The sequence below is a fragment of the Nomascus leucogenys genome, chromosome 6, assembly GCF_006542625.1.
Source record: "Nomascus leucogenys isolate Asia chromosome 6, Asia_NLE_v1, whole genome shotgun sequence".
NCBI classification, from domain to species: domain Eukaryota; kingdom Metazoa; phylum Chordata; class Mammalia; order Primates; family Hylobatidae; genus Nomascus; species Nomascus leucogenys.
This window is the reverse complement of record NC_044386.1, coordinates 31,916,417-31,935,906: the sequence shown is the minus strand read 5'-3', so window position 1 is coordinate 31,935,906 and position 19,490 is coordinate 31,916,417. Positions and strand designations below refer to the sequence as shown.

The following is a 19,490-nucleotide window of genomic DNA, read 5'->3' as shown; positions in this document are numbered from 1 at the left end:
TTCAAGTATGAAAGAGCTCTTTTTATATTTTTAAAAAAACCGCATGGCTTCCTCCACTTGTGATAATTATTTTCATAGCACATACTACTTGAAAAAATTCATAATGACAAAAGTACTATGAATTCAGTATCAGCAACACTTTGAAATGAATTTACATTTATTAAGTCTAAGTACGTCCTCTTTCATGTAAAAAGAACACTCTGTATGTAAGATTTATTATTGTATATATCTATGAAGGATGCTTCATAGACCAAGTCACTTTTCTGCATCTGCCCTCCCAAGCCAAGGATACCACCCTTCTACCTGCACTGACAGTGCAGCTGTTTTCAAGGTACAAGGCAGAAGGGCAGCAAGGCCTGCTTCTGGAGCCCAAGATGCAGAAATTACAAGGAAATATTGATGAGATAGCAAAATGAGTCCAAAGATTGTCCAACAAACATATCAATCATTTTGCTTTAGTTTGGGTGGGGATTCTATCATCGATTCTGCTACACTGGCTCAGGCCAGAGAAAATCTGCTCAGAGCTACCCAATCTTTGGAGGTTGTTATTGTCACCAGAAAGCAGTCATCTTTGATCAGCATCTATATTTAAGCAGTTACTGTGGCACAGTGAATAAAACAGCAGGGTCTAGAGCCAGACTTTCCAGGTACAAATCCTGGTGTAGTCATTACGACTTGAACATCGTTACGACTTGAAAAAGTTACTTAATCTATCTGTGCCTGTTTGTTCACCTACAAAATGGCAATGAAAATATATCTTGTAGAGTTGTCGCAAGGATTAATTTAATACAAAAAAGGATTAAATAGTGCCTGAATGAAGTGAGTTTGAAGAAATATTAGCCATCATTATTATTATTATTACCAAGGTCCATTTCTCTTATTGAGTAATTTACTATATTTGTACTTATTTTGAACATTTTTCATAGCACTGTTTACAGAATCTTTGTAAAAGGCTTGCATTCTCAAATGCAGACGCACTTCAGGTAGGTATCAGGCTTCTTGTGGGTCAGATTACCTGGTTTTTATCATTCCCTGTTGTTTCTGTACCGGTTTTTGTGTCTTTATTTTAACCAACTAGACAAAGAAAGCAGAGTTCATGACTTAGGCTTCTTTTTCTGGATTTTGCAACATTTGTAACAGAGCCCCAATACCTGGAAGATTCCCAGTAATAATAGGCTGACTAAATTACTATTTCATTAATAAGCAGAATTTCAGAAAACTGCTTGTCCACGTTACCATATTTTCCTTCCTGAACACTTGAAAACAGTTCACCACTAGTTACCAAACTACCCTGGTGATCTCTGCCTCCCCTTTCTCAGCTGCTGGATCACTAGGCTCATTAGGATCATCACCAGGGCAGTGGGCCATAGAGGTCCACTTCTAGCATCCCTTGTTCTGTTTAACAAGCCAACCAACTTTTATACACTCTGCTTTGCAAAAGCCTCACATTCTCTTGTGAGTCCCATTCCATTAATTACTCCATTAAAAACATCTTTAAACCCTCTCTTCTAACTGGCTCCTTCCTCTTTGCCTAAAATCTTCCTGCATCTCCTTCTCTTGTAAAATAATCTTCACTAGCCTCTGGTCCCTATTGTTTCCCTTCATCCCTGGGATCTGGCTTCTTCTCCAACCATTATGGGGAAACTGTTCTTCTGAGGTCCCCTCAAAAACATCCTAATAAATGAATCCAACCGCAGTTTTTCAGTCCGCATTTCACTGCAGCATCAGACACCCTTACCTGTTTGGCTCCCACGGCACTGCACCAACCTGCTCCTCCTTTATAAAACCTTCTGTAATTGATTCTTTGCTAACTCTTTATCAAGGTCCTTTGTTCTCTACCATGAATGTGTCCATTTTTCAAGACTTTCTGTTTCTTCCACTTCTCTCTTTCCCTCTTGGAAGTTTTATCAACTCCTATTACTTCAACCTTGGCTTCCATGCTTATAATTTACCATTTCCCCTCTTTAGTTCTGGTCTCAAATATTCCTCCATGCTTATGCCTTTCCTTCTCTCCTCCCAAGTTCTGGTCCCAAATTTCCAGCACAAGTGAAAATGTATTACAGGTTGAGTATCCCTTATCCAAAATGCTTGCGACCAGAAGTGTTTCAGGTTTCAGATTTTGTTCTGGATGGGGGGGATTTTTGGATTATTTGCAGATAACCAGTCGAACATCTCGAAAATCTGAAAATCTGAAATCCAAAATGTTCCAATGAGCATTTCTTTTAAGTGTCACATCAGCACTCAAAAAGTTTTAGATTTTGGAACATTTTGGATTTCAGATTTTCAGATTAGCGATTCTCAACTTGTGGATTCTCTATTGCAATTCAAAATCTATACATCAAAAACTGGACTCAGCATTCCTCTCCCAGTCCACTTCCTTTCTGACCTACTTCTCTCTGAAAATGGCAATTTCAGGGGCCCAAAACATCATGGTCATCTTTGGGCCTCACTGTCACTCAACCCCAAATCGAACACCATGTCCTGACAACTCCTTCTTAATGGTCTCTGTCTTCTAATAATCATTTTTGAATAGGTAACACATTTCTATAGTTGAAAAGTTAAAAATTATAAGAAAAAGTAAACACTGAGAGGTCTCACTTCCAATCCTGTTCCCTTTGTCCCCAACCACCCTCTAAGTAACATTTTTTGTTTCATTCTTGTGTACACTTTGGTGTTTTTTATATAAAAATAAGCCTACATTCTCATTTCTTACTCCCTCTTTCTTACACAAAAAGAGGCGTATTATAAACACTATACTACATTGTGCATTCTCTTTTCCCTAAAGAGATCTTTCCCTAGAAGGATATAGAGATTCCTCATGTTCTTTTTAAAACTCCATATATCCCACTGTGTGTATGTACTAGTTTCCTATTGATGGATACTTGCTTGTTTCCAATCTTTTACTATTATGAATGATGCTGCAAAGAATAATCTTGTCCATGTTATCAGTGTATACTTAGGAAAGATTCCCAGAAGTGGGTTTCTGGTTTAAAAATAAATGTATCTGTCTTTTGTAGACTCTTGAATCCTTACCTTCTCACCCATTCTCTCTGGCAGCCTAGTTTTAGACCTAGATGACTGAGATGGCTTCCATTCCATCACTGCCAGATTAACCCTGCCAAAAGTACACTTTGATATTTTTATCATCCTGCTGGAAAATCTCCACTAGTGCTCTTTGCCTATCAAATAAATTACAAATTCTTTAGCCTGTATTTAAAACCACACCATGGCCTGCCCAATGTACCCTTCTCCTTTCCAGGTTTATCTTACCAGTCCTAACCTTAGCCTGCCCAATGTACCCTTCTCCTTTCCAGGTTTATCTTACCAGTCCTAACCTTAGCCTGCCCAATGTACCCTTCTCCTTTCCAGGTTTATCTTACCAGTCCTAACCTTAGCCTGCCCAATGTACCCTTCTCCTTTCCAGGTTCATCTTACCAGTCCTAACCTTAGCCAGACAAGGCTGCTTACTGCTGTCTCCACAGACGTGGCACTTTCCTTCCTTATGCCTTGGCCCACACCTTCCTCTTCATCAGAAATGCCCATCCCTTCTTCCACCTACCCAAACCCTACTCCTTTTTTACAACCCTTGAATCCACCTCCCCCTTGAATCTATCATCTCTGCCAGAAATGATTTCACTCAACCTTCCCGAAGCCCATTATTTAAATCAATTACATGGCATTTACCTTATAATGCCTTCCCTCATAGTTATGTCCCTAGGTAGTTCACCTTCCACACTAAGTTGTAAAACCTTTGAGGGCTTCTTTATGTTTCATTTCCCAAAGTGTTCATCATGGCATTTCACATATACAAGTTTCTCACTACTCACAGAATGACTGTTTCTTGAGAGAAATCAGCCTTTTGGCTGCTGGAAAAGGCTTAGAGTGAAATGAGCAAAGCAGGGCTGATGACTATAAAACATGAATGGGTGCAGTGAGGCATGAACGCACATAGACACACACATCTGCCTACACAGGAGGCCAGCTTATATATTCTGTCCACTTTAAAGCAGTTAGAGGATGCGTGACAACAACACTGAGTGGGGCTGAGCAAGCACTTCATCTCTCTTGAAGATCTGCCATTTTTCAAAGCCTTACTTATTCCATGGACCAGACACTAAAAAAGCTGAAGTGAAGAAACTGAAATAAAAGCTTAAGTGAAGAAACCAAAATATGACTGAAATAAGAGGCACTGGGCTATTCTCAAAGAAAGCTTACAGTCACAGCCTATTCTAAAAAAAAAATCTAGGCTGGTATCAGAAAATCTGGGTTCAAGTCTAGGCTCCACTATACCATGTGGACACTTCATCTGACCAGCAAGCTGCTTTTCCCATCTAGGAAAAACAAACAAAAAAGTTCTCTATTCATGCAGCAGGAAAAACTGTCAGTTAGGGAGAATAGGATTTATCACCATGTTTTGTGGTCTAACCTGTTCACTTATCTTGACTTAACTTGGAATCTAATTGGAAAAGTAAAACTCAAAGGTAGTTTGTGGCTCATTATGGAGGGGGTTGGTTTCAGAAGATCTAGGCCAACCTCCTTCTAGACCTACCCTAGTCATCTTCAAGGCAAGACAGAGAGGGCAGCATCTGGCCTTGCCTAGTTTCAGAAAAATCTCCCTCTCAAATGCCTTCCTCTTCAGTTCAAGTTCATCACCTCAAGTTTGAATTCCAGTGAAAGACTCTTAGCTAGTCTCTGTGAATCTGGGCTCTCCCAGGGCCCAAGGAGTATACTTGTCTCTACCAAACCACATTGCAATAACCTACCAACTGCCAAATCCATGGGTCTCTCCTCAGCCATTACCTTATTTGACCTTCCTCTACCATCTGAACTGTTGAAACCACTGTTGCACTTCTTTTCAAAACCCTCTCTCCTCCCTTGGCTTCGATGACACGGGTCCTCCTGAGTCTTCTATTTTCTTTGCTGGCCCCGCTTTACCCTACCCATTCTTAAAGCTCTTGCTCTCCAGTCTTCAGTCCTCTATTCTCTTCCCCCTCTTTCTACACACTACTACAGAGTCTCGCTCTGTCACCCAGGCTGGAGTGCAGTGGTGTGATCTCAGCTCACTGCCACCTCCACCTCCTGGTTCAAGCAATTCTCCTGCCTCAGCCTCCCGAGTAACTAGGATTACAGGCACACACCACTACACTTGGCTAATTTTTGTATTTTTAGTAGAGATGGGGTTTCACCATGTTGACCAAGCTGGTCTCGAACTCCTGACCTCAAGTGATCCACTCGCCTCAGCCTCCCAAAGTGCTGGGATTACATGCATGAGTCACCACACCCAGCCACCACACACAACTTCTGATCAAGCTCATCCACTCCTATGGCCTCAACTTGCTCCTATGTGCTCATCTCTCCCAAACTAACATCTTTCCTGAGCTCTAGACTGGCTTTCAGTTGCCTAGTGAACATTTCAACACAGATGTGATCCAGCCTGTCAGAAATCAAACTGAGTAGCTTCTTCCCCCTTCCTCCATGATATGGTTTAGCTGTGTCCTCACCCAAATCTCATCATGAATTGTAGCTCCCATAATCCTCATGTGTCATGGGAGGGTCCCGGTGGGAGGTAATTCAATCATAGGGGCAGGGTTTTCCCATGCTGTTCTGGTGATAGTGAATAAATCTCACGAGATCTGATGGTTTTATAAAGGGCAGTTCCTCTGCATGATCTCTTGCCAGCCGCCATGTTAGATGTTCCTTTGCTCCTCCTTGGCTTTCCATCATGATTGTGAGGCCTCACAAGCCATGTGAAACTGTGAATCCATAAACCTCTTTTTCTTTATAAATTACCCAGTCTGGGTATGTCTTTATTAGCAGCATGAGAACAGACTAATACACCCCATCACTTGGTCTTTCCCTTTCATTCTCAGTTTCAGCTAATTGTCCAGGTCATGCCTGCTTCAACTTCAATTCTTCTCTGTCCTTTCCACTCCATACTGAATGGGGCACTAAATGTCACCAATTCTACATTTTAGGTTATCTTTTCTTCATTCCAACTGCCATATCCAATGCCCTCATCAACTCATCTGGGCAGGATAACGGCCTAACTGGTCTTCGCCTCTTCTTTCTCTCCCCAGTCCAACCCATCCTGGAGTCTCTCATTTTATAACACGAGCTTGATTATTACTACCTCACTTCAAACCTTTTAATAACTCTCCACACTCCCTGATATCTGGGCCCAAATAACCTTTTCAGTCCCATTTCCAAGCATGAGCTGTCTGTCCTAAGGTGTCTTCTGTCCTACCTTAACCCCCTGGATCTACAGAGAAGCTACAATATTCTGTGTAAGGAGTTTTGTACAGAGTGCCCTCCTCTCACTTCCTATGCCTTAGATCAACTTATATAAAGGACCAACTTTGTACTCTCTACTTCTCCCCTCAAAATCTACTTGGGGGCCAGGTGCTATGGCTCACGCCTGTAACCCAGCACTTTGGGAGGCTGAGGTGGGAGGATCACTTGAGGCCAGGAGTTTGAGATCGGCCTGGGCAACATAGAAAGACCTTATCTCTACAAAAATAAAAATATAAAAAGTAAAAAAAATCTACTTGATAAACCTATTCTCATTCTTCAAAGACAGGACAAATTTCACTTTCTCTCTGCAGCCTTCCCTGACTTTCCTCAATGGCAAAACCACTGAACTGCCTCATTTGCACTCCCCAGAATTTTGCTCCTACCTCTAGAATGGTACCTATCATAAGACCCCTGTATGCTCTTAGAGCATAGGGACCACCAATATTCATTTATGTATCCCCAGCACTGAGTGCAAATGCCACCAGGCTTATAACAAGAACTCTGTAAGTACTGAAGTAGTAAATCCGTAAATTTGACTCTTATCATGAAGGCAGTAAGTTTTTGAGAAAATCAGTCTGATGGGAATAGAGAGATTCCAAGTAAGGAAGCACGGAACGCCACTAGGGGAAGATCCTTCCTGGTCACTCTCAAATCTCATAGAGGTGGCTGCCTGCTCTGCCAGTACGTAAGGACGTACTCCTCTCCCTAGCCATAGCACCTTCTTTCAGAACACAACATGTGTTCTTAAAGCATAAAAGGGCCTCACTGTGCCCCCACTGTGACCCACAGCATCACCGTCCTAATGCTGTGATCTCAGCTACCCGTGATCTTGCCACATCAATAAATGAATCTAAAGTTGCATTAAAAACAAATAGGTGTAAAACGGCCTATAGAGCCCTAAGAAGGAGAATATATTCTGAGATCAATAACTGAGAAGTGAACTCAATTTTAATTTTTTCAAAAGCTTTGCTTTCTGATATCTAGCCTCATTATGGCCCAGGTATATTGCTTCCCTTTTCCTGTAGCCTTCAAATCACTTAAGCCCATAAAGCATTTAATTTGTATTACAAGTTAGGCCCCACTTCAGACTGAGGTCCCAGAGGTACTTGAACAACCCCTAGGCCAGCGGCTCAGTTCATAAGCAGTAATATGCTGATCCATATTGTGTACAAAGGACTGTTCTAGATCAAATGAGACCAGTCCCTGCCCTGAGGGAGCTTCTATGTCAGAGGCAGAAGCATTTAAAGCATATATGAGCACAGTACAATGAGTTCCATGGTGGAAATGTATGCAGTCCACACAGGGGGACATGGCTGGTCAAGGAACAGAGAGTCTTGAGCTGGCTATGTCCCTGGTTCCTGAAATGCGCTCTCACCTCAGTGTATCACCCAATATTTATTCAGCCGCTACTACAAACTTTCTACTCTCAAGGAACTTTCACTTGGGTTCAGTTTTAGCAAATAGATTCCTGTCTTATTCTGTTATACTAGAGTACCTTCCAGAAATATCATTTCTCTAGGATGAGGGCCCTACCTTTCACTAAGCCAAACCTTCCAGGAACTTGAGTTCTACCTTTGGAATTCAAGTCCCATTATTGGGTCTGCCTCCCTGATGCTGAGTGTACATCCCTGCCTGTCCTTCCCCTGCTGTCCTCTGGCTGGAACCCCTGATACTGCCCTTTGCCCACTGTGCCCCAGTGTCCTCATCCATAAACTGAGGATAATAATAGTATCTCCCTCCATGGAATATTGTGAGGACTAATGAGACCAGTTTGGCACATGCTAAATACTCAATAACTGTCATCATCATTATTATCTTTATTACTAAGATCCTTGCCACACTATCTCCCTCATCCATGGACTTTCCTTCCCGATAATGTGTGAGCTAGGGGCAAGAAGGGGCCCTCCTAGTCATGCCCATCCTCACAGAGGTTGTGTGGGCTCAGTTCAGCCTTCAGAGGCTGGCCACCCAAACCCAGCTGGGAAAACCAAGTACCTCTCAGTGTCAAGTAGCCATAAGCTAGGTTGGCCAGAGCTCGTGCACATTTCCAGTGATGGTCCCCAAAAATAATCCGAGAAAGGATGACACATCGAATCAGCTCCTTGTTTGCTTGAGTATTCTGTAGAGTACAGAAGTGATTATACTTTTTGGAAAGGAAGAGAAGTCTCTACCCCATGGACTTATCACTGGAACACAGGACTGAATTCACCTGTCATCTTTTTTCTCTTCTCTTTCCTTCTCCTCCTGTGTCTAATCCATCAGGTCTGGTTGGATCCACATTCCCCCTAAATCCTAAAACCAAGCTCTTCTCCTCATTTCTGCCATGAGTACCTAGTCCAGGCCACCCTCACCTTTGACCTGGCTGGCCACAGCAGCCCCTTCCAACTGCTTCCTCTCTGGCCCCACAGTCTACTTTCTACATAATAGCCAGAGTGACTTCTTTTAACCTTTTATCATGAAAGACTGTATTAATATACAAAATAGCATGAAAAATGAACATATAGCGTGATCAGTGATCTACTCCTGCCCAATCTTGTTTCATATCTAGACCCCTCATCCACCCATCCTCACCTTAAATTGAAGCAAATCAGACATTCCATTGTTGCCTCTGTAAACATTTCGTAAATACCTCTAAAAGATATGGACTTAGAAACATAACCACAAAATCATTATCTCACCAAAATATTAACAATAATTCCTTAAAATCAAATATCTAATCACAGAAATTGAATTTTTTAAATAATTTGACTGTCCACACTGTGAGATCAGTCCCTTTTCATCTATAGGTTACTTTTCCATCTCTAATTCTTTTTCTTACAAATTATTTGAAAAAGCTGAGTCATTTGGTCTAGTATTTCCCACAGACATAAATTCTGATGTCTGCGTCCTCATGGTGTCGCATCATGTCCCTCCATTCTCTGTTCTGCCTTTATATTAGTAGTTGGGTTTAGAAGTTTGGTTAATTTCAGCTTTGAATTCTTTTTTTTACAAAATGACTTCATGGCTACTGGTATGTTCTTCCAGCAAAATACATCTACTATCTGGTTTTTTCTCTGATATTAGGAAAACTACATGGAAAATTAACAAAAGATTATAAAATGCAAATATACTAATTCTATCATTCCTTTTTCATACATTAGCTGGAATAATTCTACAAGGAGAATTTCTCCTCCTCTACTTTTTGGTTACCCAATAGTACAGTTCATGTTGGAAAGGCAGGACACATGGTTTATTCTTGCCCTTTCTTTACTAGCTTTCAGAAAAATGAATTCTTCACTAGCATCCTCTAATTGCAATCAAATAGCTTGTTATTATTATTAGAAACATGGATTTTTAAACATATTTTATGCGTTTATATCTTAAGATATAAATTAGATCATGACTTTCCTGTTCAAAATCCTCCAACAGCTTCCTGCTTTTTCTTCTTAATACAATTCAAAGTCCTCACCATGGCTTCCAAGGCTCTGCATAATCTGACCCAACCCCAATCACCTCTGGATTTCCTTTTCTACCACTCTTTCCTCCTACTCTGTCTGCTAGAACTACACTGACCAGCGGTTCCTGAACATCACCAACTAACTTCCAATGTAGGGCTGTGCACATGCTGCTCCCACTGCTCGGGACATTCTTCCATGTCATTCACTTTCTCATTTCATTTTCACTTTTCTTATCAACAGGCCTTTTTTGGCCACCTTATCTAAAATAGATGCTATTTCATCACTCAATATCCCATTACCTATTTTACTTTTTCTTCATAGCACTTACTTCTATCTAATATTGTATTAGCTATTACTTTTGTTTGTCTATTATCTCCCCAAATAGAAGATAAGTCCCTTGAGGACAGAATTTTATTCCTCATGTTCGCTGTTATCTGCCCAGTACACACAGGTGTAACACATTCAATATTTGCTGAATGAATCATTTATTAGCAAGGTTAAAGATGGGTTGGGGAAAATAATCGTCTACCCCTATAGAAGTGACAGGTAAAGCTCTCTAAGAAATCACCGAACTGCATCCTCAAGTCATATATTTCAGTGACTTTACAAACACAGCCATTACTGGCTGAACCAGTCGATAGGGTCAGGCATTTTTTTCCTGGTAAAGTGAAATAGCACTTCAAGGAACCAAAAACCTAAAGTTTCAGCCCTGGTTCTAGTGTTTGTTTACTGATTGTGTTGCTTTGGGGCAGGCCACTTTGATCTCAGCTTCCTTTTCTGAGATTTGGAAACCTGTATCATATACCTCATGGAGTTACTGCAAGGAAAAAAAAATAGTGTCCAAATGATTCAGTGTTGTTAGGTCAGATCTAAATGTAACCCGTTTGAAGAATAATGTACAGGTAACCAAAGTAACCCACTTAAAGAGTAATGTTAGATAAGATACAGCAGTACCATAAGTGATTCCAAGGAATACACTCCTTCCGGATTCCTATCTCCTATCCAACTTCATGTTTTACCTGCCCCCTGCTCAAATATACAGAAGCAAGCAATGGTAGAAGGAAACTTCCCCTGATGCTTCCAAAACATCCATTTAGTCAGCATTTTTTAGAGTTCACCATGGGCTGACCACAGCAAATACTAAGTTCTCTTTCAAGGAAGAAGCATCATGCCATGAAAAAATCACTGGAATGGGAGACCAAAGCTTTGGCTCTGGACATTGTATATTCATCCTCGAACTCCTTGACTTGGAGAAACTGGGACAACCAATATGGGCTCCAGAGGTCATCCCAGCACTACTGCTGCTGACATGGCATCCCCTGCCCTTCAGGGCTAGGAGTACTAGATTGGGTTTGATTAAAAAAAAAATAACAGTGTTATTGAGCTATAATTGATATACAAAGAACTGCACCTGTTCACTGTATACAATTTGATGAGTTTGGGATTTGAGTTAGATTTCTCTCCTAAGATCTAAATCTTTGTCATTATCCAATCTGGCCAAGGAGTTTTCAAGCCTTGAAAACCCCCACTTACACTCTATGGCAGATGGTACTTGTGTGTTTTTAGAAATGATCCTTCTAGCCTGGATTTGTGAATCACTAATGGGTCCAGGACAGGATGACTGTCCTTTGCAAGGTCCTTGGGTCATTTACAGAGATAAATTTACAAATATCCATCTAGAGAGATACTTCAGAGGCAAATGATAGAAAATGAAACCTCTCTAGATTACTTTTTTCCCCTTGGCTAGGAGTAGCCAGGAAGTCAAGGTACAAACTCTTCTGTTGATAAATCATGCTCTAGAAGCAGGCTGGTGCCTGTGTTCTAATAATGAGAGTCAATGTCTTGCTGTCTCAGTTTCCTGGATTTTGAATACTCATGCTTACAAACCTGCTCTGAGATCTTTGACTCAAGTCTTTGACTTGCTCTTAGAAATGCATACTTGGAATCTTTGACCTCCACTGCTACCTCCTGTTTCTGGCCCTTTGGTTTGTTTATGATTCCACTGTAACCAAGGGCATCTTACCCATCTCCTTTCCAGGCCAGAGCTTAGACCTGCCTGACTACCTGTTCTCAACCTCCTGCCTTACTATCCCAGCCTTTTTGTTACCTAAGAGATAGCATCCTGAAACCTTCCAGGATGTGTATATATATATATATACACACACACACACACACACACACATATATGTACGTATTTGTATATATACGCATATATGTATATATATGTGTGTGTGTGTGTGTATATATATATATATATATTTTTTTTTTTTTTTTTTTTTTTGAGACTAGCTGTTGTCGGCCCGGGCTGGAGTGCAATGGCGTGATCTCAGCTCACTGCAACCTCTGCCTCCTCGGGTTCCAGCAATTCTCCTGCCTCAGCCTCCCAAGTAGCTGGGATTACAGGCATGTGCCACCACACCCGGCTAATTTTTGTATTTTTAGTAGAGACAGGGTTTCACCATGTTGGCCAGGCTGGTCTTGAACTCCTGACATCAGGTGATCCGTCTGCCTTGGCCTCCCAAAGTGCTGGGATTACAGGTGAGAGCCACCACGCCCAGCTATTTTTTTTTTTTTAAGTTAAAGGTAACAGCAACAAAAATAACCAAATGATAATTTTTAGGTTTTTCAAATTTTTATTTTATTTTTTTAGAGACACGGTCTCATTCTGTTACCCAGGCTGGAGTGCAGTGGCACAATCACGGGCTCCCTGTGGCCTCAATTTCCTGGGCACGAGCTGCTATCCTGTCTCAGCTTCCCAAGTAGCTGGGACTACAGGCTCCCTCCACCATGCCTGGCTGATTTTTAATTTTTTTTTGTAGAGACAGGGTCTCACTATGTTACTCACACTGGCCTCAAGAGATCCTCCCACCTCGGTTTCCCAAGGTGTTGGGATTACACGCATGAGCCACTGCACCTGGCTTAATTTTTAGTTTAAAGCTAGGAGCAGAAATGCCCCAAGGAGGAACAGTCAACGAACCATGCATGGAACCAGAAGGTGGGCTGGCTACCTAAGTAGGCTCTGCTTTGTTTTCTGCTACTTACAAAGAAATATGACCCCTTCCTCTATTTCATATGCTTCAATCTGCATCAAAGGCAAAGCTTCTCTAATCAGGAACATATTTTTAAATGGAAACAAAATTTTAGTGAGTTTTTTGTTTTACCATTTTTTCCTTAATCAGCTGAGCTACTTTCTTCTGGGAATGGGCTAATTTCTCTTTGGGATGAGACATACAGTCTACGGCCTTCTCCTCCTCTTTAGCTTTAGTTTCCTCTTCACTCTCTCCACACCCACCAGTGGGATACAACTCATCTGTTTGCTGGTGAGCTGGGATCTCGGTTTGCTGTGACCTGTAGGTATGAGAGAGGCAGGGATTCAGGATTTAACCTTCGCCATCTCAAACAAGGTAAAATTGAAGGGCATAGCTCTCCCAACTAGGGGATAGGGACATGATTTCTAACATAAACCTGAAGGAATAAAGCTAGGCAGTAAACTCACGTCGCCCTCAAAGCCTAGCATTAAGACAGCAATGTGGTGGTTCAAATGAAGCCAATTTATAGAGGTACAGCTCTGCTGCTTACTAATCACATGATCCTAACCAAGTTATTAATTTACTTCTCTGTAAAATGAGAATATGGATGCCTACTTGATGAGGTGATGGGATTAAATGAGATAATACTCATAAATCAGTTAGCACAGTGTGTGGCATTCACTAAGTGTTCCTTTCATGTTAGCTATTAGTATATCATTAGCTCCAGGAAAGGGCTGCTGCTTCTACAAATGAGGGTGTTGAACTGGAGGATCCCCAGGAATATCTGTGTTCTAAAATTCTGATCCAAACAAGGAAAGAAAATGGATAGAATGAAATAAGGGAAAGGAAACCAACATTTTGAGGCTAGACTTTGCGTGTCTTCTTTCTCATATCTTAAAATTTCAACATGTGATGGCCAAGAAAAGAGGACATGGGTCCCACCAGAGAGAGGGAGGGAACCCCACACTACGTCAAGTGCAGATTCAGAGGAGAAACATCCTTAGTTGTGTTAAAAAGAACTATATCCTAACATCACCAGAAAAATCAATAAAGTGCTACAGAAGAAACAGAATTTTGAGATCTTAGGAGTAACAATAGAAATTTTAAGTATAAATAAGTCTCCCAAAGGACTCATCTTTGTACTCACAATAACTCAAAAGTTCAGCCACTGAGTAGTTTTTAAAATAAAATTTACCTTTCTTTTCCACTGATTGCTTAAATAGTGCATGTTCAATGTTTAAATAAAAAGAAAATTCAGAAAAGCACAAAAAGCTTAAAGAGTGAATGTTCAATGTTTAAATAAAAAAAATTCAGAAAAGCACAAAAAGAAAATAACTGCCAAGTGTAACCTTTTTTTTTTTTTTTTTTTGCTGTTGCTGCTCACTCTTTGGGTCCGTGCCACCTTTAAGAGCTGTATGCCAAGTGTAATCTTTTACACCAAGTTTGAAAAATGACATGCTAATATCCTTCTAGAGTCCTATTTTAATTAACTTATCAAGAGGCACGTGGGCAAACCAGGTTGTGTAGATAGGGAAGCAGCATTTCTTCAGGCCCAAGCGCAGGCAGGCTTGCCTTCTGCCCACAGACAAGTGTGCTTTCAGTGGACAAGCTTACTTGATGGGACAGCCAGGGAAGGGTGGCGATGTGACCTGATCAGAAGACAGGTGATAAACTTCCTTTTCTCTGCATGGTGAATTCCATACTCCTCCTTCAAGATGCAACTCAGATGTCATCACTCCTGGAAGTCTTTCACTGGAGTAGCAATAAAGGCAGCCTCCAAAGGGCCTTCAAAAATTTCCCCCAAACTGCTAGTACGCTGTGGTCTTTTTTTATTGTTGTTTGATTTTTTTATTGTTGTTTCTTTGGTTTGTTTCTGAGTCTTCTTTGCCTCCTGGCAAAGTAAACTTCAACACGGCAGGGGCTGAGGCTCATTTGTTTTCTGAAAACCTGATATCTGGCTCATAGTAAAAATAAATAATGGCCTGTTAAATGATGAACAAATGAATGAGAAAAGAATGTGCAGTCTTTCGAATGTTTGAAAAATATTGAGGAGAGAGGAAATCTGTGGCAAGAGATCATAAGTCGGCTGACTCTGGGCATGCTCCCTATGAGCTAGCCCTGTTCTGCAAGAAGCAGTTAAAAAAATAAAGAGATCATACCTCAATAGAAAATTTTGCTTAAGCTGCATATTTCACAGACCTAGAGCAGAAGTTAAATCTATTGGAGTCATCAAACAGATTGCTAATTATGGATATTAAAAATTATAAGCCCGAAATATTTTAAATTAAGCCTTGAATAACATTAAGGTAAGACCAAAGGTGGCAAGCTTCAACCTCAGGGACTTCAAAGGAATGAGAAACATTGAGGTCTTGACAAATAATTTGAGAATGTAAATCCCTGAACTAGCTTTGAACATCAAGTTATAAAAGGTGAGAAAGATGGCTGGAGAATCTTGACCAGTCAGACATCTCAAAGGATGGTCAGAATGAAAAGAATAGGAGGTTGAATGGAAGGTCTGCCTTGCCAGGCTTATAACTTATTCCATATGTTACCATCATAAATAGAAATTCTGATTAGTAATGTTCAATATAAATTATCTGATTATTTCCCAGATATTTTACTGTGAACTTAACATTTTTATGAACTTCAATTTTTACAGTCATATAACCCTTAACCTCAAGATATTTTATGAATTTAAACTTATGCTGGCCAAGCGCGGTGGCTCACACTTGTAATCCCAGCACTTTGGGAGGCCGAGGCGGGTGGATCACGAAGTCAGGAGATCGAGACCACGGTGAAACCCCGTCTCTACTAAAAATACAAAAAAATTAGCCGGGCATGGTGGTGGGCGCCTGTAGTCCCAGCTACTCGGAGAGGCTGAGGCAGGAGAATGGCGTGAACCCAGGAGGCGGAGCTTGCAGTGAGCTGAGATTGCGCCACTGCACTCCAGCCTGGGTGACAGAGCGAGATTCCGTCTCAAAAAAATAAATAAATAAATAAATAAATAAACTTATGCTATCCAGGCGGGGCACAGTGGCTCACACCTCTAATCCCAGCACTTTGGAAGGCCAAGGTGCGTGGATCACTCACAGTCAGGAGTTCGAGACCAGCCTGGCCAACATGGTGGAACCCTGTATCTCCTAAAAAATACCACAGTGAGACTGTCATCCCAGCTACTCAGGAGGCTGAGGCATGAGAATGGCTTGAACCTAGGAGGCAAAGGGTGCAATGAGCTGAGATCACGCCACTGCGCTCCAGCCTGGGTGAAAGAGCAAGACGCTGTGCAGGGAGCCAAAGGCCCATGGGATGTGACCAACTCAGCATTCTACTGGAGACGATATGATCAAACAGCAAACTGTTTATCATCAATGCATGATGTGAGCAAACTCACGAGTGCTCCTGCCGACAGAAGGTTTGCTAGAGGCAATCACTCCCTGGGGCTGAGGTTATCTACTGTGACATCTAGAGCCTGTTGTTTGAGGAATGCAGTCTTGCAAGCCTATTCTGGACTAAGCAGCTGACCCCTTCTTCCACCCCTCTTCTCATCATCTCTTTTGCCAAATAAATACAGAGGGCTGTGTACAGCTCAGGGCCTTCGTCCACTAGAGGCAAGGTGTCCCCGACCCCTTCTTCCAAATACACTCTTTTGTCTCTTGTCTTTTATTCCCACGTTCACCCCTCCTTTGTTCAGTCCACCAGGGATTGTGACAGGTTACATAGGAGCGCCCCAAACAGCAACAGAATCCGGTGCTCCACAACTCTGTCTCAAAAAAAAAAAAATGCTATCCAACATGGTAACTACTAGCCACATGTGGCTATCAAGCACATGAAATATTGCTAGTCGGAATTAAGATGTGCTGTAAATGTAAAATATGTGCTGTATTTTAAAGAGTATAAAAAGATAACCAAATATTTCATTAATAATTTTAGCATATTTTGTATATATTGAAATAAAGAAAATACAGTATTGAAATTAAATTCTTGTGTTTCATTTCACCTTTTAATATGGGTAGCAAAAAATTTTAAATTACATATGTGGCTTGAATTATATTTCTATTTGATGGCACTGGTATAGAGCAGTGGTTCCCAACTAAGGATGACTTTGCCCTGAGGGGAAATCTGGCAGCGTCTAGAGACATTTTTGCTTGTCACAACTGGAGCTAGCGCTACTGGCATCTAGTGGATAGTGGCCAAGGATGCTGCTAAAAATCCTATAATATATAGGACAACCCTCCACAACAAACAATTATCCAACCCCAATGTCAACAGTGCAGAGATTGAGAAACCCTGGTATAGAGAATGGTTAAAGAATGGACTCTAGCTGGGCACAGTGGCTCATGACTGTAATCCCAGCACTTTGAGAGGATGAGGCAGGAGGATCACTTGAGCCCAGGAGTTCGAGACCAGCCTAGGTAACATAATGAGAACCCATCTCTACAAAAATGTAAAAATTAGCCAGGTATGGTGGTGTGTGCCTGTAGTCCCAGCTACTCGGGAGGCTGAGGTGGGAGGATCTCTTGAGCCCAAGAGGCCAAGGCTGCAGTGAGCCGTGATTGCACCACTGCACTCTAGCCTGGGTGACAGAGCAAGACTGTCTCTAAAAACAAAACAAGAATGGATTCTAGAGTCAGAATGCCCAGTTTAAACACCACTTACTAGCTGTGCAACTTTGGGCAAACTCCCTAACATCTCTTTGACTCATACTCATCTATAAAATGTACCTCCTTCACAGGGCTTGGGGGGATTAAATCAGCTAAGATGTTTAAGGTACTTAGAACAGAGCCTGGCACATAGTATGTGCTCAATAAGTATTAGACGATATGAAAGTTTTATTTACTCTATTTTGTAAAACTTAATTTTCTCATTAACTTTGTTATAGCTAACTCTCTACAACTTTGCCAATCTTGTTATAATGAATCTATTTTTATTTTAAAACGTTTTAAAATTTCCTTAAGTTGGGAAAAAGCAATCTTCTATCATGCATAGGTTGTAAATACAAATAAATATTTATTAAAGCACATCACAGAAACACAACCTTCTTTTTTTTTGTTTTGTTTTGTTTTTGTTTGTTTTGAGACAGGGTCTCTATCGCCCAGACTGGAGTGCAGTGGCGCAATCTCAGCTCGCCGCAACCTCTGCCTCCGGGTTCAAGCTATTCTCCTGCCTCAGCCTCCCAAGTAGCTGGGATTACAGTCACATGCCGGCTACCGCCCAGCTAATTTTTGTATTTTTAGTAGAGACGGGGTTTCACCATGTTAGCCAGGCTGGTCGTGAACCCTTCTCTTTTATATAATGTTCATGCAAAACTCCTCACCTAGGCTTGCCTTAAGCAGGAGGTCCCAGTGTTTCAGCCCAGTGAGTACCTGTGATGTCAAAATTCTGTGATACTTACATACGGAAGCAGAAATCCCAGTCGATGTCATTGCTAACAGTTGGGATATGGATGGGGCTCGCTTGCATCTTCTTCCTACCAAGAATCAGGTAAGGTAAGCTTTGAGAGAAAAGGCTGGGTGTCTGTTCTGTTTTCCCCCTCTGGTTTGCTATTAACATTAAACTAAAACTGCTCAAATATATAACCCATCCCAAATCCACAGACTACACATACTCAGATATGGAGACCACTGGAAAACAGACATTTGCCAAATTAAATGTCTAAGTTAAATTTCTTTCCCCTAATTTCAACTCCACCCTACTTCTCCAAAATCCCTGGCCTTTATGTCTCAAAGCAAGCACATTTACAGTTCCTGGGTCATCAAAACTATGGTCACCTACTTAACTCAGATATTGTTTTTGCAAGTCTGACGGCATGATGGATTTAAGCAAAGCAACCAGCTCTCAGTGGTAAATGAAGCACAGCCAGTGTATTGGTTAATTCTGCTTTTTTTTTTTTTTTCCCCTGGGGTCATTTCACTAATTAATAGCAGATTCTAGTAAAGGGGTCATGAGGCGGGTACAGAGGCTCACGCCTGTAATCCCAGCACTGTGGGAAGCCGAGGCGGGTGGATCACCTGAGTTCAGGAGTTCAAGACCAGTCTGGCCAACATGGTGAAACCCCGTCTCTACTAAAAATACAAAATTTAGTGGGCTGTGGTGGTGCACGCCTGTAGTTCCAGCTACTCGGGAGGCTGAGGCAGGAGAATCGCTTGAACCCGGGACAGAGCGAGACTCCGTCTCAAAATAAAATAAAACAATAAAATGAAATTCATGTGTCTGTTTTAGTTGTTGCTGTTAGATGATGGGGGAAACCTTGGAAGCACATGACGAAAAGTGTGATTTCTAAATATAGTACTTGTGAAATTCAACTCTCAAGGAAGGCTATGCCAGTCGCTTAAATTAAATCCAAATCGAACGCAGTTATTTACTGAACATTAACATCCACCAAGTCGCCTCTCATTTCACCCTCCAGAATCACTAATTCCCGCCGAGCCCTGAGTGGATTTCTGACCCAGGCTCCAGAGCATCCACTCTCCGAAAATCAGAAAGGGAGACTCACTAATTTCTCTTTTTAACCTCCACTTTAAACACTATGCCCATAGCAAGGAGTTCTGATCTCTCAAACTCCCGGACTCTGTTCCTATGACGTTCCGCATGGCCCTGAACACCAAACTCTGGCCCCCCTCAAGGACGAATCGCTCCTCTTTTACCGCTGTGGTTCCGCGGTAACTCCGTAAGCCCTGTCGCCGCAGGTCCAGCTCTGCTTAGAGGTGCCCCTGCCACGGAAGCTCTAAGAGAA

At 41.6% G+C, this 19,490-nt stretch overlaps 1 protein-coding gene across 1 annotated transcript in view; it reads right to left on the bottom strand.

The window, feature by feature from the left end:
• Positions 1-19,216, bottom strand: part of TTC23L (tetratricopeptide repeat domain 23 like) — a 57,629-nt gene extending 38,413 nt beyond the window's left edge. The window contains exons 1-4 of the mRNA XM_030813958.1: positions 19,203-19,216; positions 18,150-18,224; positions 12,890-13,076; positions 8,287-8,410 (exon numbers count right to left, since the gene is read on the bottom strand). Of these exons, the coding sequence (XP_030669818.1) occupies positions 8,287-8,410; positions 12,890-13,076; positions 18,150-18,217 (379 nt within the window). The 5' untranslated portion in view covers positions 18,218-18,224; positions 19,203-19,216. The remainder of the gene's footprint in view (positions 1-8,286; positions 8,411-12,889; positions 13,077-18,149; positions 18,225-19,202) is intronic.
• Positions 19,217-19,490: the final 274 nt, after the last annotated feature.